General features: G+C 36.3%; 6 protein-coding genes and 1 pseudogene across 10 annotated transcripts; 5 read left to right on the top strand and 2 right to left on the bottom strand.

The window, feature by feature from the left end:
* Nucleotides 1-313: 313 nt before the first annotated feature.
* On the bottom strand, nucleotides 314-2,455 carry LOC104769353 (pentatricopeptide repeat-containing protein At5g11310, mitochondrial-like). Of its 2 annotated transcripts, none has more exons than XM_010493549.3 (2): nucleotides 1,793-2,455; nucleotides 314-1,701 (listed from the first exon to the last, which is right to left on the bottom strand). In XM_010493549.3, the coding sequence occupies exons 1-2, from the start codon at nucleotides 2,355-2,357 to the stop codon at nucleotides 449-451; spliced, it is 1,818 nt and encodes a 605-aa protein (XP_010491851.2). In that variant the 5' UTR covers nucleotides 2,358-2,455; the 3' UTR covers nucleotides 314-448. The 2 variants fall into 2 exon arrangements, with proteins under 2 accessions (XP_010491851.2, XP_087362778.1); XM_087506652.1 differs by having other exon boundaries at nucleotides 1,807-2,455.
* Nucleotides 2,456-8,119: 5,664 nt separating this feature from the next.
* On the top strand, nucleotides 8,120-12,082 carry LOC104769352 (cyclin-A2-2). 3 transcript variants are annotated; one of them, XM_010493548.2, is made up of 13 exons: nucleotides 8,120-8,338; nucleotides 9,038-9,225; nucleotides 9,314-9,400; nucleotides 9,518-9,704; nucleotides 9,920-10,041; nucleotides 10,166-10,258; nucleotides 10,444-10,577; nucleotides 10,742-10,817; nucleotides 10,905-10,981; nucleotides 11,084-11,117; nucleotides 11,211-11,360; nucleotides 11,461-11,595; nucleotides 11,702-12,082. In XM_010493548.2, exons 2-13 carry the CDS (start codon nucleotides 9,073-9,075, stop codon nucleotides 11,759-11,761), a joined length of 1,308 nt encoding a protein of 435 aa, XP_010491850.1. In that variant the 5' UTR covers nucleotides 8,120-8,338; nucleotides 9,038-9,072; the 3' UTR covers nucleotides 11,762-12,082. The 3 variants fall into 3 exon arrangements, with proteins under 3 accessions (XP_010491850.1, XP_087361270.1, XP_087361271.1); XM_087505145.1 differs by lacking the exon at nucleotides 8,120-8,338 and adding an exon at nucleotides 8,363-8,595 and having other exon boundaries at nucleotides 8,997-9,225; XM_087505144.1 differs by having other exon boundaries at nucleotides 11,084-11,360.
* Nucleotides 12,083-12,490: 408 nt separating this feature from the next.
* Nucleotides 12,491-13,844, bottom strand: LOC104769349 (uncharacterized). Its single transcript, XM_010493547.3, has 3 exons — nucleotides 13,670-13,844; nucleotides 13,088-13,319; nucleotides 12,491-12,975 (listed from the first exon to the last, which is right to left on the bottom strand). The coding sequence occupies exons 1-3, from the start codon at nucleotides 13,768-13,770 to the stop codon at nucleotides 12,679-12,681; spliced, it is 630 nt and encodes a 209-aa protein (XP_010491849.1). The 5' UTR covers nucleotides 13,771-13,844; the 3' UTR covers nucleotides 12,491-12,678.
* A 156-nt stretch (nucleotides 13,845-14,000) lies between these two features.
* On the top strand, nucleotides 14,001-15,731 carry LOC109124445 (protein OVEREXPRESSOR OF CATIONIC PEROXIDASE 3). Its single transcript, XM_087505146.1, has 4 exons — nucleotides 14,001-14,267; nucleotides 14,406-14,798; nucleotides 14,986-15,306; nucleotides 15,408-15,731. The coding sequence occupies exons 1-4, from the start codon at nucleotides 14,025-14,027 to the stop codon at nucleotides 15,534-15,536; spliced, it is 1,086 nt and encodes a 361-aa protein (XP_087361272.1). The 5' UTR covers nucleotides 14,001-14,024; the 3' UTR covers nucleotides 15,537-15,731.
* Nucleotides 15,732-16,084: 353 nt separating this feature from the next.
* LOC104769347 (transcription factor HY5) lies at nucleotides 16,085-17,691 on the top strand. Its single transcript, XM_010493545.2, has 4 exons — nucleotides 16,085-16,409; nucleotides 16,644-16,827; nucleotides 16,955-17,111; nucleotides 17,452-17,691. The coding sequence occupies exons 1-4, from the start codon at nucleotides 16,313-16,315 to the stop codon at nucleotides 17,521-17,523; spliced, it is 510 nt and encodes a 169-aa protein (XP_010491847.1). The 5' UTR covers nucleotides 16,085-16,312; the 3' UTR covers nucleotides 17,524-17,691.
* Nucleotides 17,692-17,807: 116 nt separating this feature from the next.
* On the top strand, nucleotides 17,808-22,148 carry LOC104769341 (putative disease resistance protein RPP1). The gene is made up of 5 exons (XM_010493537.3): nucleotides 17,808-18,692; nucleotides 18,801-19,905; nucleotides 20,007-20,297; nucleotides 20,507-21,663; nucleotides 21,903-22,148. Exons 1-4 carry the CDS (start codon nucleotides 18,106-18,108, stop codon nucleotides 21,485-21,487), a joined length of 2,964 nt encoding a protein of 987 aa, XP_010491839.2. The 5' UTR covers nucleotides 17,808-18,105; the 3' UTR covers nucleotides 21,488-21,663; nucleotides 21,903-22,148.
* A 131-nt stretch (nucleotides 22,149-22,279) lies between these two features.
* LOC104769343 (putative disease resistance protein RPP1) lies at nucleotides 22,280-25,598 on the top strand (annotated as a pseudogene). The gene is made up of 4 exons (XR_015592937.1): nucleotides 22,280-22,760; nucleotides 22,856-23,934; nucleotides 24,030-24,320; nucleotides 24,402-25,598. The product of XR_015592937.1 is annotated as a putative disease resistance protein RPP1 (transcript).
* The last annotated feature ends 136 nt before the right edge of the window (nucleotides 25,599-25,734 follow it).

Raw genomic sequence — 25,734 nt, 5'->3', positions numbered from 1 at the left:
TCTCATATTATTTTCTAAATATTTTTGCAAATAATTTTTTTTTTTCTTTTGTTTGTTTATAGTTTTTGGTCCGAATGTTTACATGTCGAATTGTTTTACGTTTCCACTTATATGTCAAGTCTATGTAAGAGACTTCTATGATATCAAGTACCACGTGATAGCAAGATTCGATCTAATGTATACATACATACAATACACACACACATTAACCTACCTGTCAGAATGATTTATATAGACAACATTTTTACATTTTTTTTCAATGTCTGAATTCGATTGTGTCTGAAAAGGCTCAAGATGCTTTAGGCTGGTTACATGAAAAAAGGTCATCTGTAAGTTTTATTTTATATTAAACGGGCCTTGCAGTCTAGTACTACTAAACGGCCCGTTACAAGCCCATTCTCAACCTTTGTAAACTACAGAGGATTTTAAGCTCCCAGTACTAGTCCTCTCACTCAAAACCCTTTGCATCTCCATGTTGTTCGTTTAGATCATCTATCAAGTTTTCGTCGTCATGAACGGCTTTCTTGGGAGATCCACGCATCTTTCGAAGTTTTCTTGGGTTTCTACAACCTTTCAACACATCAGACATTGCTTCTGCTCTATGCAAAATAGATTTCCTTCTATCTTTATCAGGCGGCCCATCTACAGCTTCTCTGTATGTATTTGGCAGCTTCTTCGAGTGAGGAAGAGACGACATTAGACTTGACAGTCTCTTCGCAATATCAGTCATCCCTTTCAATCTCAACCCGTTATCAATCATCTTAAACGTGATGTACTGTGGAATAATCCCTCGTCTCACAGCGTTCTCAAACTCTTCGAATGCTTCTTCCCACATGTCAAGTCTGCAGAGCAAATGGATCAGCATCGTGGTAGTTAATAAGTCAGGATCAATTCCTCTGTTTTTCATCTCCTTGTTCACTTGCATCGCCAAGCTCAGCTTCCCATCCTCGCAAAGCATTTTCAAGATCAAATGGTATGTTAACCGGTCTGGACTAAGCCCAGCTTCAATCAACTTGAAGTATAAGTTCATGCCCGCTTCAGTCATGTTATGCTTTGAGAAATACTTAAAGAAATGGTTGTATGTAGTCGGAGTGGGATCAACACCTCGTGTCATCATCATCTTGAGTATCTTGCTAGCACCATCAAGATCTCCAGCCTTGCAAAAGTTCTTCACTAGTGAATTATAAGTCACTATCGTAGGACCTGATTCACAAACGAAGAACCTTTCCATCATACCTAAAGCTTCTTGTAACCGACCTGCTTCTCCTAAACCATCGATTATAGGATTAAAGACCATAAAATTAAGCTCCATTTCTGCCATCTTCATTTCTTCAAGAACTTCCATAGCAATCTCAACACGACGCATCCTGCAATACCCTTCTATGAGAGTACCGTAAGTAACAACAGTCGGCTTCACATTCATCGCTTTCATATCTTCCCATAACTTCTCTGCCTGCTTTAGCTTTCTTGATCGGAACCATCCATTCAATAAAATGTTGAAAATACGAACAGAAGGAACCCAGTTTGAATCCATCATCATCCCTCGTATTCTCTCTAAATACATTGAAGCTTCTTTAACATGTCCTTCTTTACAAAGTGCATCTAATAAAACCTCAAGCAACTTAAGCTCTGAAGCTGATTTACAAACAGGATCATAACTTCTACCGAATTCAAATGCTCGTATAGCTTGTTGCACCATACCTACAAGCAAATTGGCAAAACTAGATTACTAAAGGCAAAAGCTTTTACTCTAAGCTAGCTCCATTAAAGAAACTACAAGAGATCTGCATACCAGCACGAGCGTACCGTCTGATCAAAACGATGAACGTATCAGCAGAAACCAGATTCGATCCTTTATCGCTTCTCACTCGATCAAAAATCAAAGACCAAGCAATTTCAAATTCACGAGCTTTACACAAAGAATTGATAACAGAATCGAACAGTGAAGGAGAAAGCGTAAACCCAGGTTTCGTTTCAGCCCATTTATACACAGAGTGAAGCAACATCGGCGATGAACTTAAACGATCGAATAATGCTTGAACCACCTCAACACTCGGTTCGATTCCGGTTTCATCCAGAGCGGATTCGAGACTCGCACCAGGAGCAACGTTAGTGTTCTCGAGAAGATTCGATATAGTGGAGAGATCGGGGACGGTGATCTGATGCGGCGGAGTACATGTAGAATCGTGTGTGGATGGTGATTGTAACCGTTGGATGAGCGGTTCAACGGGAATGGGCGGGAATGAACGGTGAGATGATGATAACAATCTATGAAGAAGGAATTGGTGATGAGATTTAGGGTTTAAGAGGAGGCTCCGGCGGAATGAGGTGAACAGAGAGTTCATTGTCGCCGCCATTAATTAGAATTAAGTGGCCGCCGACGAAAGTAGGATACTCCGACTACGCGACTTTTGGGCTTTCGTTAGTTAACTAAAATCTAAAATAAAATATCAATGGCCCATTATGCACTATCTGATATATCTTTTTACATCCATATGATATTTTCTCGTCCAAATTAAAATTATCTTCTTTTTTCATACGTATAAATCGTATATAATATTTGTTTTCAAGTATATACAAATTATCATGTAGCAAGTAAAGGATTCCACGAGTTTCTTTCTTCTATTTGTGCATAACAATTTGTATGCGTATATGACCAAATACTTAATGTTGATGACATTTTTTTTTTTTACTAATGTTAATAAAAAATGAATTTCTTCTAAATGTGAATAATATCTTTCGAAATAATTGTGAGAATGCAATTAATATATTTTCATTGTAAAGAGATAGAAAAATGAATATTATTGACCAGATATATCAAATTTATTTATTTTTTGGTCAACTAGATACAAAATAAAATTAAAGATAACAACAAAACTTGAAAATAAATTATGGATTAGTTTAGCAATGTTAAAATTTGTAATTGATCTGAACTCCAATATTAGATTGATTGGCATTTGGATCAGATTCCAGGTTTGTACTTTGTAGAATGGATAAATTTTGATCGTAAAATCTAAATACTATAAAATTAAACACAAACAACAACGGTAATCTAATATTCCGTTGAGGGATAGCAATTATCATGGGACAATTCATGTGGTTGGTTGTGGCCGTACAAGTCAGCTTAGAGCAAAGTTAACAACACTTGGAGATGAAAACATAAAGATCCATGCGATCCAGAATCCAAGGAATAAAAGAAATGGCAGACAAGAAATTAATATCTTATGTGTTGGCATGAGCTTGCAAAGAGGTTTTGCATCTCCAAGAGCCTCAAGTGGTGATGATTATAAGCGAGGATGAAGATTTTCAGTTTGTTATGGATATTTTGAAGCGAAAAGCATTTAGAGTACTGTTAGCACACAAAGGCACCTCGAGCACCATACCGACCCAAAAAGTCCCCTGGTTAAATGTTGCCCGCGTTATCTAAGCCAAGTGCTCCTTCCATTTATGTTTTTATTGTCATGGTTGACTGTCTTTATATAACATTTGATGTAAATTATGTGCAAAACATTCACTGTATGTATATAACATTTGTTCAAGTACACATAAATGACGGTGGTATTATATCAGATTCGAGGTTTGTATTTTGTAGAATGGATAATTTGATTGCACAAATTATTTTTGAATCTAATCCTTTTTCACACGTATGTATTTAACATTTGTTCAATTGTGTAAGATGCTCTCTCAGTTCCTTCTAAATGTGAAAAACAATTTGTATAGGTGTGATTCGTATATGACCAAATACAACGTATAATTTAATGTTGTTGAATTGGTAGAAACGTTTTCTTAACTAGTATTAACAAAAATGAATTTCTTATATGTGAATAATATATTTTGAAATACTTGTGAGAATGCAATTAATTTTGTTATTATCCTCTCCATTTAATTTTCAAATTTATTTAATTATGTTACCCTTTTAAAAAGATTAACATATAAATGTTATTGACCATATATTTCAATTTTTGTTTGTCAATTATAAATCCAATTAATTTAAAGATAATAAATTAATATTTGTTGAAAAAAAATAATGTAACAGTTTAGCAATGTTAAAATTTGTAATTGATCCGAAGTCGAATAGTAGATTGATTCATCTCTGAATCGGATTCGACGTTTGTAAATAGATAAATTTTGATTATAAAATCCTAAATGCTATTAAGAAGTACGGTAAACTTAAACACAAACGATAATGATATTATTTCAGTACAACAATATTTAATGTAATTTATGTACATAACATACATCATATTTAATAAATTTTTTTTGTTTTTTAAAATAAAACATTCTCAACTATTACCGTATGTATTTTTTAAAAAACTGTTATTATCGTTGAGAATTCCATATTTAGTCTAATACTTGTTGGATATTTTTCGATCGATCATTTGTCCATATATTTTGTCACTATATATATCAAATTAATTTAAAGACAATAATTGTTGAAAAAAATAATGTATCAATTTAGCGATGTCAAAATTTGTAATTGATCCGTAGTCAAATAGTAGACTGATTCGTCTATGAATCGGATTCGATATTTGTAAATAGATAAATTTTGATTATAAAATACTAAATGTGATTAAGAAATACGGTGAACTTAAACACAAACGATAATGATATTATATCATTACAACAATATTTAATGTAATTTATGTACATAAAATTCATCACATTTAATAGATTTCTTTTTGTCTTTAAAAATAGAATATTCTCAACTATTACCATATGTATATAAACGCGTATACTACTTTTTTGAAAAACTATTATTATCGTTGAGAATTCCATATTTAGTCTAACACTTGTTGGATATTTCTCGACCGATCATTTGTCCATATATTTTGTCAACTATATATATCAAGTTAATCTAAGGACAATAATTGTTAAAAAAATTAATGTATCAATTTAGCGATGTAAAAATTTGTAATTAATCCAAAGTTGAATACTATATTAATTGGTCTGTGAATCAGATTCGATGTTTACAAATAGATAAATTCTGATTATAAAATCCTAGATGTGATTAAGAACATAGTAAAATTCAACGCAAACAATAATAATATTATATCACTATAATAATAATTAATGTAAATTATGTACATAACATTTATCCCATTTAGTAGAAATTTCTGTTTTTCTTTAAATAGAACATTATCAAGTATTAGTATATTACCGGTTGTATAAAAGCGCGTATATTACTTTTTGAAAAACCGTTAATATCGTTGAGAATTCCATATTCAGTCTACTTTATGTTGGATATTTCTCGACCGATCATTCGTCCACGTATTTTATGATCCACTACTTATATATTTATTTAAATATAAATTACCCAACATATAATTTTGTTTCTATTTTTTTGACTGGTCCAACATATCTAATGGATTAAAAAGAAATTAATATATAACATATTTGTAAAAAGATATAAGCACTTATAAAAAGCAATAAAGTCTAGCTAATGACTTACCATATTTATAACATTCTTTGAGAAGATATAAGAACACAAGTGGAGACACATAAGTTAAATCTGAATAAGCATGTAAACACACTGTTCTTGCTTCAGCGTCTTCATCTCGTACCTCCAAATCAGCTTGTTCAGGATCCAAACCCATTTTGAAACCTCTCATTGTCAGCAAAATCTGATGTCAAAGCAAAAAAATTACTATCTTTGACCAAATCAAGCAGTTAGAGATGATTTATGCAAAGAAAGAATAAAACTTTGAAATCAAATTTCAGATTTTTTTATTATGAAAATCCAATTTTTGTAGAGTTGTTTGTTGTGATAAAGCGGTAACTGAAAGCACACATAATTATATGGAACAAAAATTAAAATTATCTTTCTAGTCCTTTTTCATACTTATAAATCGTATATAATATTTGTTTTCAAGTATATACAAATTATTATGTTGCAAGTAAAGGATTCTACGAGTTTTTTCTATTTGTGCATAACAATTTGTATGCATATAACTCGTATATGACCAAATACTTAGGGGGTGTATTTAACTTGATATTTTAAGTGATTTGTATAAAATTTACAAATAATATGTTATTTAATTATAGATTTTAAAAAGTCATTTAAAATATGCTGTTATTGAATTAATGATTTAAAAAACTACTTTACATTGTAAATTATGTGCAAAACATTCACCCGTATGTATATAACATTTGTTCAAGTATACACAAACGAGGGTGGTATTATATCAGATTCGAGGTATGTACTTTGTAGAATGGATAATTTAATTAAACAAATTATTTGTGTTACTAGTCCTTTTTCACACGTATGTATTTAACATTTGTTCAAGTGTATAACAATTTGTATGGGTGTGATTCGTATATGACCAAATACAACATATAATTTAATGTTGTTGAATTGGTGGAAACGTTCTCTTGACTAGTGTTAACAAAAATTATCTTTTGAAATGCTTGTGAGAATGCAATTAATTTTGTTATTATCCTCGCCATTTAATTTTCAAATTTATTTAATTATGTTTCCCTATTAAAGAGATTAACATATAAATGTTATTGACCATATATATATATAAATTTTTAACTATAAATCAAATTAATTTAAAGATAATAAATTAATATTTGTTGAAAAAAATAATGTAGCAGTTTAGCGATGTCAAAATTTGTAATTGATCCGTAGTTGAATAGTAGATTGATTCGTTTGTGAATCAAATTCGACGTTTGTAAATAGATAATTTTTTATTATAAAATCCTAAATGCGATTAAGAAATACGGTAAACTCAAACACAAACGATAATGATATTATTTCAGTACAACAATATTTAATGTAATTTATGTACATAACATTCATCACATTTAATAAAAAAATTTTGTTTTCTAAAATAAAACATTCTCAACTATTACCGTATATATATAAATGTGTATATTACTTTTTAAAAAACCGTTAATATCGTTGAGAATTCCATATTTAGTCTAATACTTGTTGGATATTTCTCGATCGATTATTTGTCCATATATTTTGTCACTATAGATATCAAATTAATTTAAAGACAATAATTGTTGAAGAAATTAATGTATCAGTTTAGTGATGTCAAAATTTGTAATTGATCCGTAGTCAAATAGTAGACTGATTCGTCTGTGAATCAGATTCGATATTTGTAAATAGATAAATTTTGATTATAATATACTAAATGTGATTAAGAAATACGGTGAACTTAAACACAAACGATAATGATATTATATCATTACAACAATATTTAATGTAATTTATGTACATAAAATTCATCACATTTAATAGATTTTTTTTGTCTTTAAAAATATAATATTCTCAACTATTACTGTATGTATATAAACGCGTATACTACTTTTTTGGAAAACTGTTATTATCGTTGAGAATTCCATATTTAGTCTAACACTCGTTAGATATTTCTCGACCGATCATTTGTCCACATATTTTGTCAACTATATATATCAAATTAATCTAAAGACAATAATTGTTGAAAAAATTAATGTATCAATTTAGCGATGTCAAAATTTATAATTAATCCAAAGTTGAATACTAGATTAATTGGTATGTGAATCAGATTCGATGTTTACAAATAGATAAATTCCGATTATAAAATCCTAGATGTGATTAAGAACATAGTAAAATTAAACGCAAACAATAATAATATTGTATCACTAATAATATTTAATGTAAATTATGTACATAACATTTATCAAAATTAATAGAAATTTCTGTTTTTCTTTAAATAGAACATTATCAACTATTAGTCTATTACCGTGTGTATAATAGCGCGTATTTTACTTTTTGAAAAACCGTTAATACTGTTGAGAATTCTATATTCAGCCTACTATATGTTGGATATTTCTCGACCGGTCATTCTTCCACGTATTTTATGATTCAATACTTATATATTTATTTAAATATAATTACCCAACATATAATTTTTTTTCTATTTTTTGACTGGTCCAACATATTTAATGGATTAAAAATAAATTTAATTTACAGTTATACTATTCCTTGTATAGTAACGAAGACCAAGATATTGAAAACATTTTGATAATATTTTACCATATAAAAGAAGATTTTTCCAAGAAAAAGCAAATAATTCGTCTTTTTTGTTATTTTTTTCTCAATAGAAAGTTTGTTTTTCCGATTTTTGTTTTTATCTCTCCCAAAAAATAATCTGAATTTCAAACAGTACCTTTTCACTCAGTCGCTTCCCCCCCCCCCCCCCCCCCCCCCCCGCTCCTCCTCCGCTCCTCCTCCCCACCTACACATATTTCAACACTCTCTTTCTCTCTCTCTGTGGAGCGTGAGACCTTCTTCTCTCTACCGCCATTAGAGCTCGTTCACAAAACTCATAAACCTATTTTGCTCAGCCAGGTATGATCATCACCTCTCTCGTCTGCTCACCATTTTCCTGTTTGATTACCGAGTCTATGATTTTTTTTTTTTTCTGGGAATCGTAGCTTGTTGCTCTTCGTTTTGATCGATCGGAGTTAATCGTTGTTTGGGTTTTAGGCTGATCGATTTCTGTAGATAATGTTTTTTTTTTCTTTTTCCGGTCATCGATTGAGATAATTCCTCTTTGTTGTTTCCGTTTGTTATTTGGCTTCTGTGTATTTGTTCGTCGAGCATGGGTAATCACTGAGAAGATGAAATTATTGAGATCGTTCCTCTTTTTTTGTTTTTATTTGATTTTATTAAACGTGTGTTTGTGTGTACGCCATAGCTCGTTGTTTGTTGAGGTAATTGGTCTTTTGAACGATTTTGCTATGGGATTGAGAAGAACACAAGGCTTAGCTCGATTTCGAATGATTAGCTTTGAAATTGGGTCCAACGATGACGAAGTAGGTGGAGGAAACATGGAAACTTGTTGTGATAAGCTGTTGATTGCTTGTTTAAGCTGATTTCGCTCCTTAGTTAGAATTTGTGTGAAATTGAGATCTGTGGCTCGATATGAGTATATAGAAATCGTTTCAATTTCTATTCTATGCTTGTTTCTTCCTGAAATTTATGCTGCATTGTTTTTTTTATGGAGGTTATAGGATAGACAATGACTATGACCTGTTTGTTCTGCAGGGTTGGCTAAACCACTGGATTATTAAGACTAAATTATGTATTCCTCTTCTTCGATGCATCCGAATGCAAACAAAGAAAATGTGTCCACTTCAGATGTTCAGGAGAATTTTGTTCGCATAACGAGATCACGAGCTAAAAATGCCTTGGGAGGAGTAGCAGTACCTTTAACAAAACCCTCTTTTAAACAGGTAATGAAACATGTTCTTATAGGAAGTCATAAACGAGTTACAGTAGATATTGCTAAGATCTCTAATCTTCCTGCCTCTGGTTTATCAGCAAAAGAAACGTGCAGTACTTAAGGATGTCAGTAATGCTTCTGCAGATAATATTTATTCAGAACTCCTCAAGGGAGGCAACATCAAGGTAAACATTTCGGATGATATGTGTTCATTTTCTTGGTTTGTTTGGTGTGCATCTTATGTTGGTTATATAGCCTACAAACTTCCCCTTTGGCTTCTTATTATTGACATTACGTTTCAGGCAAACAGAAAATGTCTAAAGAAGCCTAAAAAAGCTGCAAAGGAAGGTGCTGATATTCCCATGGAAATGATGGCGGATATCCATACAGAAAAATCAAAATTAGCAGAAGATTTGTCCAAGATCAGGATGGCTGAAGCCCAAGATGCATCTCTTTCAAATTCCAAAGATGAGGAAATAACTGAGCAAAGTAAGAACTGTTGTGTTACTGAATAACTGAATATAATGACAGAATCGAAACTCTCCTCAACTAATTTTACTCAAGCATTTGACTCCAAAATGCTGAAATTTTAGTAGTTTTTCCCCTTAAATTGTGCCGTTAAGGGTTGAAACAACTGAAATCTATACCAAAATGTAGTGTTCTCAAACTTACTTAAGGTATGTATCTCTCACTAAATTGTGCAGAAGAAGATGGGTCTGCTGTCATGGATTTTCTTCAAGTTGTAGATATTGATTCTAACGTTGAAGATCCACAGTGTTGCAGCTTATATGCTGCTGATATATATGACAACATACATGTTGCAGAGGTATTGAATTACATGATCCAGATATTTGGTTTACATCTTTCAACAGTTAAATTCTTGTAGATAATCTCAATATAACAACTTCATATAAAGGCTGTTGGAGTTATAACCCCCTCTTTTCTTGCAGCTTCAACAACGACCCTTGGCTAACTATATGGAGCTCGTGCAGCGAGATATCGACGCAGACATGAGAAAGATTCTGATTGACTGGCTTGTAGAGGTTAGTTTCCTTCAAACTTAGCACATATATGTTAATAACGGGATCATCTTATCATGTTTCTTATTGAACAGGACACTGGAGAACATTCCTATACATAGCTTTCTATAAACTATTTGAGCACAAACTGATAAAATATCTTTCCAAGTTTTTTTGAGTAAAATAGTGAATTGCGTGGTATTTTTCAGGTTTCTGACGACTACAAGCTGGTTCCAGATACACTTTACCTTACAGTGAATCTTATCGACCGATTTCTGTCCAACACTTACATTGAAAGGCAAAGACTCCAGCTCCTTGGTGTCTCTTGCATGCTTATAGCTTCGTAAGTCCCTACTTTGTTGTTTGTGTGTATGTTGGACAGCTCATGTTTCTTGAATAGCATTTACATCACAAGAAGAGTGCGAACATATTATATAGATATAAATTTGTTAAGTAGAGAAACACTAAGGCTTTCTCTTCCTTGTACATTTTTGTTGAGCTTTGTAGAAAATATGAAGAGCTTAGCGCACCACGTGTGGAGGAGTTTTGCTTCATCACAGCCAACACATACACAAGACCAGAGGTAATTAACATTCAAATTACACATATCTTGGTGTCTTTAGCGTGTACAGATTCCTGATATAAATAAACAAACCAAACTCTGTCTTAGGTGCTGAGCATGGAGAATCAAGTTCTAAATTTTGTGCACTTTAAATTATCGGTTCCTACCACCAAAACATTTCTGAGGTAAACACTAAAGGGCAGAACTACGAATCATCACATCTTTCCGTGTTAGTTTTAAATTAGTACCACTCAGTTTTCATCTGACCTCAACACTATGTTTTTCAGGCGGTTCATTAAAGCAGCTCAAGCTTCTTACAAGGTATTAAACGATGATCCATTCGTCATTAATCCTCACCACAACAGAAACTTGGAACCTGAATTTAGTGTGTTTTTTCTTATAATTATTTTGCAGGTGCCTCTCATTGAATTGGAGTGTTTAGCAAACTATCTCGCCGAATTGACACTCATGGAGTATACTTTCCTAAGGTTCCTGCCATCCTTAACTGCTGCCTCGGCTGTTTTCCTTGCCAGATGGACACTCGACCAAACTGACCATCCTTGGGTCAGCTCATGTTTCTTGAATCTTGAAAAACGTTGTCTTTATGTTTGTTTTTTTTTTTCTTTTCTTTTAATGCTGATAAAAAGAATGCTATTGGTTATAGAACCCTACTCTGCAACACTACACCAGATATGAGGTAGCTGAGCTGAAGACCGCAGTTCTCGCAATGGAGGACTTGCAGCTCAACACCAGTGGCTCTACCCTCGCTGCCACCCGTGAGAAATATAACCAACCAAAGGTATATTACTCTTCCAAACACTGTTAAATCAAACTGGTGATTGTTGAAGAAAAGTGAAAAATAAATAGGTGATTGAACTGGTTCTAATTCTGCATGACTTTGATAGTTTAAGAGCGTGGCAAAGCTGACATCTCCCAAACGAGTCACATCACTTTTCTCAAGATGACATCAAGCAACGAAAGCATAGCCAAGTCAGGTGATCAAATACCTAGTTTCAGACATTGGATGTTATATGGTCTCTTTGACCATTGATTTCCCAGTGTTCGTTTCTGTGCCAGTTTTGTCTGTCTGTAATTCCGTAGCTATTGTGTGTGGCGCCTTGATTCTTTGACCATCATACTTTTCACATCCTTTAGCTTAAATAAACATTATGAAGATTTCTAATCCCATTGCTACATATTCACCATCCTGCGGGATTTTGTACCTAAGAGCTCTTGGAAATCTAATAGAGGACAACAGTAATAATAAATACAAAATTCTTGTTTCATGGCTGGATTGTTATGTTGTTTGTTCTGATTTCACAATGCTATATTTATATGGAAACACTTCCATCGACACTTAACATCTTCTGCATAACACTTGCTATCTCGTTTTTTCCCAGTTTCCTCCAAGCCTGATCTAGTTCGTCGAATTAGTCTGTAGGTATGCACTAATCTATGAATTTCCATGCTTGAGGTTATTCTCCCTCCCCTAAACTTAACCAAATCCTAGAGAACACAACCTAACACTCTAACACTTAGTCCCGATTACCGCTTTAAAGCTCTGAACTCAACCTACTTCAATACCGTAGTTGAGCTATCACAGACAAACCCCTAGACTAGTCCTCCACTAGACTAACTCAGTACCAATGTATTCAAACTCGAGTCTGTCTCATGGGAAATATGGTCAGGTAAGCTTTTGAGGAGAAAAGAAAATTTGGATTTCAGATGTGGAAAATGAGTAAAGTACAAACTAAACAACTGACATAACTTAGGCAGGATACATGAGAGTCTATAACACAGTGAAGTGTGCGACAGTGTAATTCTCCTATCACAGCATTTCCAGTAAAGACAGGACAACAAGCCCTACTGCACGATCAAAACTCTACTTCAGCTTAGATTTTGAAGAGCTCATTAGAGGTTTAGCAATGGGACGAGCTGGAGCGGCCCTCGTGGCTTTCCTCAAGTCATACTTTATCATAGAGAAAGCGCAGATCATCGCAATCACCATTGTCGGGTACACATAGACGGTTTTGGCTGGGTCAGTATTTACTGGCTTCCCTAAGATCCCTTCTTTAACAAGACCCCAAACCAGTAGCAATGACCCAAACATCCCCATCCTACCAGGCTTTAGCAAACCCACAAACGCTCCAGCTACAGAAAAGTAGCTCCCTGCAAGAACCTGAACACAATATAAATCACTTGTGAGACTGTCAGCAGGAGTGAGGACACGTGACTCTTAATAATTAGTTGCTACATAAAGCACAAATACAATCAGAATGTGAGAATGAGACCTCTAGGCGCTGAAGATCGGTGGCGGCAGATGCTTCTTTGACATTGGTGAGATTGTAAATATCTAACACATTCTCCCATTTTGGAAACGTCATGTTGGTGGCAAGACCATTGACAATAGCACCAGGGTACAAGAGAGCCTTAATCACCGGAACAGGAAAGATCTCACTAGAAATCAACTGAGACGATGTCACATGGATCGGAGATGAACACATACCAGATCTACATGGAACCCTGTTTTGAGATTACAAATTCAAGTCAGATTCACCAGAGAGACAAACCAAACCAAGTAATGATCCATATAAAGTCTATTCTAGTAATCAAAACTAGCACCTGTTGGTCAAGTTTTATGAAATTATTACTTGATTTAAGTTGATTAAGCAAATCAAAACTAGCTTAAAGTTTCTTAGTCTAGAGATCAAGTAGTTAATAGTACATACTAAAACAAAATAGGAAATTGAGTTTTTCATCAATACACTCATCGTCCAAATCTCGGATTCATTAACGTATCTGTCGTCAAACAACGAAATCAAGGGTTCCAAATTACGCAGCTGAGAGAGGTATGTTTTAAGTATGAATGTTACCTGAAGAGAGGGATCTGGAGTATGATCAAGACGAAGTAAACCGATGAAGCCATTGACGTCCATTTCTTAAGCCATCCCTTTGATTGCCCTGGATTCGCCATTGTCAATCCCGGAAAGAAATCGAATCTAGAGAGAGCGAAATACAAATTTCTTCGTGGAGAGAGAGAGAGAGTGGACCCGTTGTAACCAGACGATAACAAAATAAACACTTAATAAAACGACACGCTTTGCTATATTGTAGATACAAAACAGCATGAGTGTTTAGATCTTTGAGGGTGAAACGACGTCGTTTTTGTGGTTCCCTATAAAAACTACTGTACTGAAAAACAGCAAACAGTTTTGATGATAAAAAGCTATGGCGGTTGCTCTATCTTCTTCTTCCGGCGTCGTCTCTCATCTTCTTCCTCCGTCGTTTTCCTCGTCGTCAGGTGTGTCCGTCAACAGAGTTCTATTTCGGAATCGGAAATCTAGTCCTTGTAGTCTATCTCTTCCATTTCACAGTCCAACTCCTCGATCTGTTCTTGTTTTTGCTCGTGGGAAAAATCGGAAAGGATTCGCGTCTTCGTCTTCGCCGTCGTCGCCGAAGAAGAACAAAAAGGTAAGACAACCATAATGAGAATGAGTATGTTCGCACTTGCTTTTACCTGCTACTTTGGCCAAATTGGACTAGAATTGGTTTGCCTCTTTTTGATTTCGTATCAGTCTCTTAAGTCTTAGGTTTCATTATTTTTGACAGAAAAGTTTTGAGCGAGATAATAATGGAGGAAGCGAGGAAGAGGATGATCCATTTGAGGCATTGTTTAATCTATTGGAAGAAGATTTGAAAAATGATAATTCGTCAATCGATGATGAGGAGATCAGTGAGGAAGAGTTGAATGCATTAGCAGACGAGTTAGCTCGAGTATTGGGTGGTGGTGACGATGATGATGATGCCATTGACTTGTTTGGTTCAGCCACTGCTGATGTTGTGGATGATCAAGATGAAAATGAAGATGAAGATGATAATAATGATGATGATGATGAAGATGATGATGACAGTGAAGAAGAAGATGAAAGACCGACTAAGCTGAAGAATTGGCAACTTAGAAGATTGGCTTATGCATTGAAAGCTGGCCGTCGTAAAACTAGTGTAAGTTTCAGTTCAATGTTGTTGATTTGTTGTTGCATACAGCCTTACATATGTTTGAATCATACTTTAGTATAGTTCTTAGGTTGGCCTGCTTTACAGGTTTTGCTTCAGAATTGACAACGAACAAGTAGATCCTCTGAGTTTCAAATGCATCATTGTTAACGTATGGTTTTGTTGTGGTTTGCAGATAAAAAATCTGGCAGCTGAGGTTTGTCTAGACAGGGCTTATGTTCTTGAATTGCTTCGTGACCCACCTCCGAAGCTTCTAATGCTAAGTGCTACACTACCAGATGAAAAACCGCCAGTAGCAGCTCCTGAAAACTCCTCACCTGATCCAACTCCAGTGGAATCATCATCAGCTGAAGAAGATGTTGTGGTCGAACCTGTGGAAAAAGTAAAAGATGAAGCAGTCCATGTGATGCAACAAAGATGGTCTGCTCAGAAAAGAGTGAAGAAAGCTCACATTGAAACACTAGAAAAAGTTTACAGAAGATCAAAACGACCCACTGTAAGAATTCTCTTTTACATTTGAATACAATTTAATGTTAGTTGAATGCTCTAATCTCAATTCTCACATATGATGTTTAATGGTGCTGCTGTCCATAATAGAATGCGGTGGTTAGCAGCATTGTTCAAGTGACGAATCTTCCAAGGAAGCGAGTTTTGAAGTGGTTCGAAGATAAACGAGCAGAGGACGGAGTTCCAGATAAGCGTGCTCCATATCAAGCTCCTGTTTGATTTTAATGTTTCCATTGAGATGGGCGAATGATTTGCTTTCTGGATTCTCAGAAACTCATCAAGGACATTCTTTTGGTAATACGAGGTGTGTTTATATTAGTTACTGTCGAATGGTGTCTGTTTAGCTAAGAAATTTTGAATACTGTAACTTACTGAGAAACAGTGTCGGATACAATCTTTTGACTTCGTCCTCTACTCTGTTAGTGTAGATTATCCCTAAAATCCATCATTGAAGAACAGTTGAAAAGTAAAACGTTGTAGCCTTTGAATGCGTGACAAAAAACAAATAACCAAAAATAAAATAAAACACTTTTTGAAAGCTCACGACGGTCGTTGTTGTAGGCGAGTGGGCCAAAGTGACAGAATGAAAGAACTAAATAGTTATGTCCAGGACAGACATGGGTCCCATATAATATCTCCGTTATCCAATATCCATTATTCACCGTAAGATGCTAACCAGATCTGACGGTTCATATTCACCCACGCTCCAACCTCATGGGCCTTTGGATCCCATGTATTTCCTCAAGGCTCAGCTTCCTCCACGACTCACACTCTACAATCGTCAGATTGTCCTCAGATCTAACGGATGTGACCACACTAAATCTTATTCCTTCCCAAAAAAATGTATCGCAAATTAGATTCTTTCCCAAAGTTGGTTCTTCTGTAAATCCCCAAGTCCCGCTCTTTTCCGCTCTACTAAGACAACAACAACAATCTCTCTCCGTATCTCTCTCTTTGTCTCGTCTGATCGATCTTGTGTAAGAGTAAGAGAAAAAATGCAGGAACAAGCGACTAGCTCTTTAGCTGCAAGCTCTTTACCATCAAGCAGTGAGAGATCTTCAAGCTCTGCTCCACATTTGGAGATCAAAGAAGGTACTTTTTTTTTTTGTTTTTTTTCCTTCTCCCAACGACTGATCTCATTGATTTTCATCATCATGCATTGGGTATTAGGTTTATGAATTCTCAATTGGGTCTGTAGATTTTGTTTTTTAGTCTCCCCGAGAAAAATTCTCGAGATCGAGAAGATCTGTTGTTTTAAATTGTGTTAGTAAAGTTTCGAACTTTTCGCTTAAAGTTCTCTTTTTTATTTTTTGGGGTTCTATTTAGGAATTGAAAGTGATGAGGAGATAAGGCGAGTGCCGGAGTTCGGAGGAGAAGCTGCGGGGAAAGAAATATCAGGGAGAGAATCTGGATCGGCGAACGGACAGGAGAGGACACAGGCGACTGTGGGGGAAAGTCAAAGGAAGCGAGGGAGGACACCGGCGGAGAAAGAGAACAAGCGTCTTAAGAGGTGTTTTGATTTCTTTTCTTTTCATTAAATTTTACATCTTTACCCTTCGTAACGTCGATGGAAGGGGTTACAAATATGGTTTGCGTGATGGGGTTTGTTTGGTAATTTTTTTTTATGGTGAGAAAAGGTTGTTGAGGAATAGAGTTTCAGCACAGCAAGCAAGAGAGAGGAAAAAGGCTTACTTGAGTGAGTTGGAAAACAGAGTTAAAGACTTGGAGAACAAAAACTCTGAGCTTGAAGAGCGTCTCTCTACTCTGCAGAACGAGAACCAGATGCTTCGACATGTAAGTTTTTCCATCTATATGGGCCATTAACCTGATCTGGGATATTCAATGATTTGTAACATTTGTCTGAAGGATTCGCCTATTAGTTTAGTAAACTAGTTAGAAAGACCACGGAGCTATCGTAGGCTTGTCATTAGTTCTTCGATGGTGGTTCTGGAATGCTAATTCACTGTGATCTGATCTCCATTTATGCTTTGATTGTGTTAACCTGGTTTTTGCTGTTCAAGTGAAGGAGAAAATTATGAGAGAAAGCAAAGATAGGTTCTATTTTTTTGTGTTGGTGTCAGGGTATGGTTTTTAATTACTTACTTACAAGTTATGAGATGTTTTGTTGGTGCAGATTCTGAAGAACACAACAGGAAACAAGAGAGGCGGAGGTGGTGGTGGTTCTAACGCTGATGCAAGCCTTTAATCTTCCTTCTTCTGTGTTATATTTTTGTGGATAAAAAATTTACAGGGAATTGTATTAATAAAATGTTACATTTATATGTATGGGATGTGAGAGCTAAAATCGCAATTGTAGACCAAGTTCTCCTGTAATCTGTACTTTAGATTCAAAGCTAATTTTGTTCTTAACTAATTTTCCTGTGCCTATGGAAATGTAGATGTTGTTGATCAATATGGAAAAATCTGACAAATAGAAGCCTGAGGGATGAACTGATGAACATAAGTCAAGCAAATATATATATTCTTTTTGGATCCCATTTTTTCTATTGAACGAAGCTTCCTCTCTAGCTAGTTGCTCTTTTAGGACCCGTTCATTTAATTTTCTGTGAGGAAATATCCAGGAATTAGTAGAGGTACATATAATTTACTATTTTTTGGTAGAAACATTCCAAAGTCAATGGAGTTAACGTTTTGTGGTTAATGTGTGTAAGCTTCTTTTGTAATTTGTTCCTCCATATAGCTCTGATTTAAAGATCTGTGATAGTTGTTGACCAAAAAAAAAAAAAAGAAAACTGTGATATTGATCATCTTTCTATCATACTAATCAATGGATTCTTCATTTTTCCTTACTACTGTTGCTGCTGCAATTGGCTTATTCACCCTTTGGAGAAAAGTCAGAGTCCATCAAGATAACAAAGAAACAAAGTCTTCTTCCTCAACTCTTCCATTACCTCCATCTTCTTTGTCTTGCATCTGGACACACCAAGTCTTTCCCAGCTTCCGCGGGGAAGATGTCCGTAGAGACTTCCTTAGTCACATTCAGATGGAGTTTCAAAGAATGGGAATCACTCCATTCATTGATAATGAGATCAAAAGAGGAGAATTCATCGGTCCAGAACTCACTCGGGCTATTAGAGGGTCTAAGATCGCAATTATATTGCTCTCTAGGAACTATGCTTCTTCAAGATGGTGTCTCGATGAACTGGTGGAGATCATGAAGTGCAGAGAAGAGATAGGTCAAACTGTGATGGTCATTTTTTATAAAGTGGATCCATCTAGTGTTAAAAAACTGACCGGAGAATTTGGGAAAGTCTTCCGTAAAACTTGTGCTGGTAAAACAAAGCAGGATATAGGGAGATGGACACAAGCTTTGGCAGAAGTGGCCACAGTAGCTGGTTATCATTCAAGCAACTGGTTAGCTCGTAAACTTTATACCCATCCAATAAGTTCATATTCTCTTCTGAATGTGTGTTCCTTGGTTATCTAGTAAATGTAATGATCTCTCTCCCACCTAATTGTTAGGGATAACGAAGCGGCCATGGTCAAGAAAATCGCCACTGATATTTCAAACATATTATTGATTAATCTCACACCATCAAGTGATTTCGACCGGCTAGTTGGGATGAAATCTCATTTGGAAAAGATGAAACCATTGTTATGCCTAGAGTCAGATGAAGTGAGGATGATTGGGATTTGGGGCCCTCCTGGGATTGGGAAGACCACAATTGCCAGAGTTGTATACAACCAACTCTCCAACAATTTTCAATTGAGTGTCTTTATGGAGAATATCAAAGCAAACTATACAACACCTTCTTCTGATGACTATAGTATAAAGTTGCGCTTACAACAACAGTTTATGTCTCAAATCACCAACCATAAGGATATGGAGATTTCTCACTTAGGAGTTGTCTATGATAGGTTGAAAGACAAGAAAGTTCTTGTCGTTCTTGATGGCGTGGACGACTCAGTACAACTAGATGCGATGGGGAAAGAAAATTCGTGGTTTGGTCCTGGGAGTCGAATTATCGTTACAACACAAGATCATCAACTTTTTAGAGCACATGGGATTAATCATATCTACAAGGTTGATTTTCCATTATCTGATGAGGCTCTTCAAATCTTTTGCATGAATGCTTTTGATCAAAAGTCCCCTAAAGATGGTTTCGAGGAACTTGCTCGGAAAGTTACAAGACTTGTCGGTGACCTCCCTTTGGGGCTAAGGGTTATGGGCTCTTATTTCCGGGGAAGGTCGAAGCAAGAGTGGACAGAGTCACTACCAAGGTTATATACCAGCCTTCCCGGTGGCATTCAAAGCATTTTGAAGTTAATCTATGATGCATTAGATGACGATGATAAAGATCTATTTCTTTATATAGCATGTCTTTTCAACCATCTTCAGATGATTAAGAGAGTGGAAGAGCTTCTTGCAAAGAGGTTCTTGGGATTGAGGCAAAGGCTTAATGTCTTAGCTGAGAAATCTCTCATATCTATTGACCCTATCTTTATGGAGATGCATAGTTTGCTACAAACACTAGGTAGAGACATTGTTCGTAAACATGAGCCTGGACAGCGCCAGTTTTTGGTCGATGAAAGAGAAATCTGTGAAGTATTGACTAGTGATGGAGCTGTAAGTTTTGACGCTAGTCTTTCATTGCGTTGCTCCCTACAAAGTTAGTTTCATTTGATTACTAACCATCTCTACTTTTTTTTTTTTGTTCCCTTTTTCAGGGTAGTAAAAATATCATAGGCATAAAGTTCGGCATCTTTAAATTCACGGAAGAATTATATATAAGTGAGAAAGCCTTTGAAGGAATGTCTAATCTCCAGCTCTTAATATTGGATGGCTATTTCGATCAAGTGCAATTACGGAGAGGTCTGAGTTTTATATCTCGTAAACTTCGTTTACTAGAATGGTCTCATTTTCCAATGACATCTTTGCCTTCTATTGTGAATGTGGCGTTCCTTGTTGAACTAAACCTGAAGCACAGCAAGCTTGAGAAGTTGTGGGAAGGGATTAAAGTAAGTAAATTCAATATACATATTTTAAATCGAATCTATATAAGTTGTCTTTTGTATAGTTCCTTAGCTTAGAAAAAAAAGAGACTGATATTTCTTGTCACAGCCGTTTTTGCATGGAAGCGTGTTTATGCTCTTAGTGTTTTTCTTTTTCTCATGCGTTTCACTACTAAGTGTATAAACAACCATGTTCTTGTTATTTGTTTGTACAGCCACTTCGAAATCTCAAGAGTATGAACTTGAGTTATTCTGTAAAGTTGAAGGAGCTTCCTGATCTCTCAACTGCCACTAATCTTCAAGAACTAACTCTGAGGAACTGCTACAGCCTGGTGAAGCTCCCTTCCAGTGTTGGGTGTGCCACTAATCTTCAGAGTTTAGATCTTTCTAATTGCTCCAGCCTGGTGAAGCTCCCTTCCAGTATTGGGTGTGCCACTAATCTTCAGAGTTTAGATCTTTCTAATTGCTCCAGCCTGGTGGAGCTCCCTTCCAGTATTGGGTGTGCCACTAATCTTCAGAGTTTAGATCTTTCTAATTGCTCCAGCCTGGTGGAGCTCCCTTCCAGTATTGGGTGTGCCACTAATCTTCAAAGTTTAGATCACCTCGTTCTCAAGGGATGCAGAGAGCTGGTATCACTGTCACAGATCACAGATTCCATATCAACTCTTGATGCAGAAGATTGTGAGTCCCTGGAGAGACTAGATTGCTCGTTTCACAATCCAATGGAATTTCTCAACTTTGGTAACTGCTTCAAACTGAATCAAGAAGCAAGAGACCTCATCATCCACACACCGACTGCTGAACATGCCATTTTACCCGGTGGAGAAGTGCCTTCGTACTTCACTCATCGAGCTACAAGCGGGGGTTTACTGACCATAAAGCTGAATGAGAGGCCTCTTCCTACATCCATGACATTTAAGGCTTGCATCTTGTTGGTTTATATAGGTGGCGATGAAGCTGGTGATAAACTTGAAACTCTCTTTGTTGATAGTAGACAAAGCGAGCGTTTGATATATCCAGTTTTAACAGAGCATCTGTACATATTTGAAGTCGAGGAGGAGGTGACTTCCAACGAGCTTGTCTTTGAGTTCAAGGTCGACAAACGTAGCGGTTGGAAGATAGCAGAATTCGGACTACACCAACTCTTGGAGGTTGATGAATACTATGAGAGCTTGAGCAGTGGGCCAAACAAATAAATAATCTCTGTTTTTTGCTCTACCCCTAAAAATCATACATACTCTGTTAATCTGTTTAGTGAGTGTGTTCCTCTGTTACTACTTCAAATCCAGTTTATTCCGAAGAATTTATTCAGAACTCTGAGCTTGAAGAGCGTCTCTCTACTTTGCAGAACGAGAACCAGATGCTTCGACATGTAAGTTTTTCCATTGATCTGGCCATTTTAAGTTTAGTAACTAGTTAGAAGGACTAGGAGCTTTCATAAGCTTGTTATTACTTCTTCAATGCTTCGTGGAATATGCTCATTCACTCTGATCTGATCTCCAGCAAAATATGAGAATGCAAAGTTAAATTCTTTTTTTTTTTTGTGTTGGTGTAGTGATATAATGGTTTTTACTTACTTACAAGTTTTGAGTTGTTTATTTGAGTTTGCAGATTCTGAAGAACACAACAGGAAACAAGAGAGGAGAAGGAGGAGGAGGTGGTTCTAACGCTGATGCAAGCCTTTGATCTTCTTCCTTCTTCAATCTTGTGTTACATTTTAATGTTAAATTTATATGGGATGTGAAGAGCTAAATTTCCATTTCTTGTAGACCAAAAACTTCTCTTGTTGTAGTTTTTGGTCATTCAAAGATAATTTTGTTTTTCTTTTTAACAAAGAAAAAAAAACTAATTTTGTTCTATGATACTATATGACATTGTGACTACCGAAGGTTGTGTGTTCGATACACGTCGGGGGTTCAAAAGTCCCGAGCAACTTTTCTGAAGTTTTAATCTTTTAATATATTTCCAATTTTGTCCCTATCCCTTCCGATTTCGACACTGATGAACGATTCGCGATTACAGAGACAAGTCGAGCTATATATCGCCGCCATGGGTTTGTAAACGAAGATTTCGCAGAGACTTTCTCAGTCACATTCAGATGGAGTTTCAAAGGATGGGAATCACTTCCTTCGTTGATAATGAGATCAAAAGAGGAGAGTCCATCGGCCCCGAGCTCATTCTGGCCATTAGAGAATCTAGGATCGCAGTTGTGCTGGTCTCTAGGAACTATGCTTCTTCAAAGTGGTGTCTTGACGAACTGGTAGAGATTATGAAGTGCAGAAAAGAGTTGGGCCAAACTGTGGTGGCCATTTTCTATAAAGTTGATCCATCTGAAGTAAAAAAGCTGAGCGGTGATTTTGAGAAAGTATTTAGAAAAACTTGTGCTGGTCAAACAAAAGAAGACATTGGTAAATGGAGAGAAGCTTTGGCTCAAGTGGCTACAATCGCTGGTTATCATTCAAGCAACTGGTTAGTCCTTGTGATTTCTACTTGGTCTGAAACTTCTATAGCTTTAGACATTACCATTGGATTGATACTCATTTGTTGATCTCCGAATTTGTTAGGGATAATGAAGCTGCCATGATCAAGAAAATCGCCACTGATATTTCAAACATGTTGAATCTTTCCACATATTCAAGTGATTTCGATGGGTTAATTGGGATGAGAGCTCATTTGGAAAAGGTGGAACCTTTGTTACGCCTAGACTCAGATGAAGTGAGGATGATTGGGATTTGGGGTCCTCCTGGGATTGGGAAGACCACAATCGCCAGAGTTTTATACAACCAACTCTCCCACAATTTTCAGATGGGTGTCTTTATGGACAATATCAATGCAAACTATACAAGACTTGCAGCGACTCTTTATGTCTCAAATAACCAACCATAAGGATATGGAGATTACTCATTTAGGAGTTGCCCCAGCTAGGTTGAAAGACAAGAAAGTTCTTGTCGTCCTTGATGGTGTTGATAAGTCAATACAACTAGAGGCGATGGCGAAAGAAACTTGGTGGTTTGGTCCTGGGAGTCGAATTATCATTACAACACAAGATTGCAGACTTTTTAGAGCACATGGGATCAACCATATATACCAGGTGGATTTTCCACCACCTAATGATGCTCTTCAAATCTTGTGCATGTATGCTTTTGGTCAGAAGTCCCCTAAAGATGGCTTTGAGGAGCTAGCTTGGGAAGTTACAAAATTCGCTGGTAGACTTCCTTTGGGGCTAAGGGTTATGGGCTCCCATTTCAGGGGAATGTCCAAGCAGGAGTGGATAGACTCACTACCAAGGTTAAGAAGTACTCTTGACACTGATATTCGAAGCATTTTGAAGTTCAGCTATGACGCTTTGGATGATGAAGATCAAGATTTATTTCTTCATATTGCCTGCTTTTTCAACTACGGACTGATTAAGAAAGTGGAAGAGCTTCTTGCAACGAAGTTCTTGGAAGTGAGGCAAAGACTTAACGTCTTATCTCAGAAATCTCTCATACTCTTTAACGAATGCGGCCGTATTGAGATGCATAGTTTGCTAGAAAGACTAGGTAGAGAAATTGTTCGTAAACTATCTATTCATGAGCCTGGACAGCGCCAGTTTTTGGTCGATGGAAGAGAGATTTGTGATGTACTGATTGGTGATGGAGCAGTAAGTCGTCTTTCACTGCATTGCTCCCTACAAAAAGTATTATATGATAATAACTAACCAACTCTACTCTTTTCTCTTTTGTTGCTTTATTTCAGGGTAGTAAAAGCGTTATAGGTATAGATTTCGACTACCGTGGAATTGGGGAAGAGTTAAATATAAGTGAGAGAGCCTTTGAAGGAATGTGTAATCTCCAGTTCTTAAGAATCGATGGTAATTGCGATACGTTGCAGTTATCTCAAGGTCTGAACTATTTGTCTCGTAAGCTTCGAATACTACACTGGAGTTATTTCCCGATGACATGTTTGCCTTGTATTGTGAACGTGGAGTTTCTTGTCGAACTAACCATGGATAACAGCAAGCTTGAGAAGTTGTGGGAGGGAATTAAAGTAAGTACAGGTTTGATCTATTTTCTTTATTACGATATTTATCACTGATTTATATCAAGACTTGTTTATTTGTCTGTACAGCCGCTTCGAAATCTCAAGAGGATGAATTTGCGTGAATCTGAAAACTTAAAGGAGCTTCCTGATTTCTCAACTGCCGCTAGTCTTCAGAAATTGAATCTGAGTTATTGCTCAAGTCTAATGAAGCTCCCCTCTTCTCTCGGGAATGCCACTAATCTCAAGAAATTAAATCTCGGAGGATGCTCAGATATTGTGGAGTTTCCTTCTTTTATTGCAAAAACCACCAATCTAGAGATATTGGATCTTAGTAGTTGCTCAAATCTGGTTGAACTGCCTCTTTTTATTGAAAAACTTCAGAAGTTGCAGAAGTTGATCTTAGAAGGATGCTCTATGCTAGAGGTTCTTCCAACCAACATTAACTTGCAATCTTTGGTTGAACTTGACCTCACTGATTGCTCGGTGTTGAAATCTTTTCCCGAGATTTCTACAAACATTAGAGTTCTCAAGCTCAGCGAGACTGCAATAGAAGAAGTGCCTCCCTCAATCACGTTATGGCCTCATCTTGATGAGTTGCATATGTCTTACTTTGAAAACCTCAAGGAGTTGCCTCATGCTCTTGAAAGCATCACAGATCTGTACTTGAGCGATACAGAGATACAGGAAGTTCCTCCATTGGTCAAGAGAATCTCTCGTCTGGATCGATTAGTGCTCAAGGGATGCAGAAAGCTGGTATCACTACCACAGGTTCCAAAGTCCCTCTCTATGATTGATGCAGAAGATTGCGAGTCACTAGAGAGATTAGATTGCTCCTTTCACAATCCAAAGATTTGTCTCAAATTTGCCAAGTGCTACAAACTGAATCAAGAAGCAAGAGACCTCATCATCCAGACACCGACTAGTAGACATGCCTTTTTACCCGGTGGAGAAGTGCCTTCGTACTTCACTCATCGAGCTACAAGCGGGGGTTTATTGACAATAAAGTTTAAAGAGAGGCCTCTTCCTACATCCATGAGATTTAAGGCCATCTTGTCGGTTCATCAAAGAGACTTTGGTAAGAAGTATCCATCTAGTGTTGTCATGTTTTGGTGTAAACAGAGCTGGCATGTAATGAATCCAACTTTAGCAGAACATTTGTACACATTTGAAGTCGACACAGAGGTGACTTCCAGCGAGATTGTCTTGGAGTTCAACCTCGACAGTAGCGATTGGAAGATCAGAGAATGCAGAGTATACCAAATCATGGAGGTGCCTTCATGTTGATGAACACGATGAAAGCCTGAGCGGTGGCTATGGGGGATGTCAAAATAAAACAGAGGTTGATATTAAGCTAGAGGCTCTTCCCACCCATGGGCGTGTGATGAAGAGAACAATGTACGCAATGCTCTCATGTCTTAAG

Source organism: Camelina sativa, chromosome 20 (genome assembly GCF_030686135.1).
Source record: "Camelina sativa cultivar CO46 ecotype springtype chromosome 20, ASM3068613v1".
In the NCBI taxonomy this organism is placed as follows: domain Eukaryota; kingdom Viridiplantae; phylum Streptophyta; class Magnoliopsida; order Brassicales; family Brassicaceae; genus Camelina; species Camelina sativa.
The sequence above is the reverse complement of the archived record's forward strand: the minus strand, read 5'-3'. Positions and strand labels throughout refer to the sequence as shown.

What these genes read in the sequence shown, in the direction of transcription:
- LOC109124445 (XM_087505146.1), top strand. Translation starts at nt 14,025, where the DNA reads ATGGCGGTTGCTCTATCTTCTTCTTCCGGCGTCGTCTCTCATCTTCTT. An exon ending in CTGGCCGTCGTAAAACTAGT is followed by an intron (nt 14,799 to 14,985) that starts GTAAGTTTCAGT and finishes TGTGGTTTGCAG; the next exon opens with ATAAAAAATCTGGCAGCTGA. An exon ending in GAAGATCAAAACGACCCACT is followed by an intron (nt 15,307 to 15,407) that starts GTAAGAATTCTC and finishes TGTCCATAATAG; the next exon opens with AATGCGGTGGTTAGCAGCAT.
- LOC104769349 (XM_010493547.3), bottom strand. Translation starts at nt 13,770, where the DNA reads ATGGCGAATCCAGGGCAATCAAAGGGATGGCTTAAGAAATGGACGTCA. An exon ending in CTCCAGATCCCTCTCTTCAG is followed by an intron (nt 13,320 to 13,669) that starts GTAACATTCATA and finishes ATCTCAAAACAG; the next exon opens with GGTTCCATGTAGATCTGGTA. An exon ending in CCGATCTTCAGCGCCTAGAG is followed by an intron (nt 12,976 to 13,087) that starts GTCTCATTCTCA and finishes TATTGTGTTCAG; the next exon opens with GTTCTTGCAGGGAGCTACTT.
- LOC104769353 (XM_010493549.3), bottom strand. Translation starts at nt 2,357, where the DNA reads ATGGCGGCGACAATGAACTCTCTGTTCACCTCATTCCGCCGGAGCCTC. An exon ending in CAGACGGTACGCTCGTGCTG is followed by an intron (nt 1,702 to 1,792) that starts GTATGCAGATCT and finishes ATTTGCTTGTAG; the next exon opens with GTATGGTGCAACAAGCTATA.
- LOC104769341 (XM_010493537.3), top strand. Translation starts at nt 18,106, where the DNA reads ATGGATTCTTCATTTTTCCTTACTACTGTTGCTGCTGCAATTGGCTTA. An exon ending in TATTGACTAGTGATGGAGCT is followed by an intron (nt 19,906 to 20,006) that starts GTAAGTTTTGAC and finishes TCCCTTTTTCAG; the next exon opens with GGTAGTAAAAATATCATAGG. An exon ending in AGTTGTGGGAAGGGATTAAA is followed by an intron (nt 20,298 to 20,506) that starts GTAAGTAAATTC and finishes TTGTTTGTACAG; the next exon opens with CCACTTCGAAATCTCAAGAG.
- LOC104769347 (XM_010493545.2), top strand. Translation starts at nt 16,313, where the DNA reads ATGCAGGAACAAGCGACTAGCTCTTTAGCTGCAAGCTCTTTACCATCA. An exon ending in ACATTTGGAGATCAAAGAAG is followed by an intron (nt 16,410 to 16,643) that starts GTACTTTTTTTT and finishes GGTTCTATTTAG; the next exon opens with GAATTGAAAGTGATGAGGAG. An exon ending in AGAACCAGATGCTTCGACAT is followed by an intron (nt 17,112 to 17,451) that starts GTAAGTTTTTCC and finishes TTGTTGGTGCAG; the next exon opens with ATTCTGAAGAACACAACAGG.
- LOC104769352 (XM_087505144.1), top strand. Translation starts at nt 9,073, where the DNA reads ATGTATTCCTCTTCTTCGATGCATCCGAATGCAAACAAAGAAAATGTG. An exon ending in ACAACATACATGTTGCAGAG is followed by an intron (nt 10,042 to 10,165) that starts GTATTGAATTAC and finishes CTTTTCTTGCAG; the next exon opens with CTTCAACAACGACCCTTGGC. An exon ending in TCTTGCATGCTTATAGCTTC is followed by an intron (nt 10,578 to 10,741) that starts GTAAGTCCCTAC and finishes TGAGCTTTGTAG; the next exon opens with AAAATATGAAGAGCTTAGCG.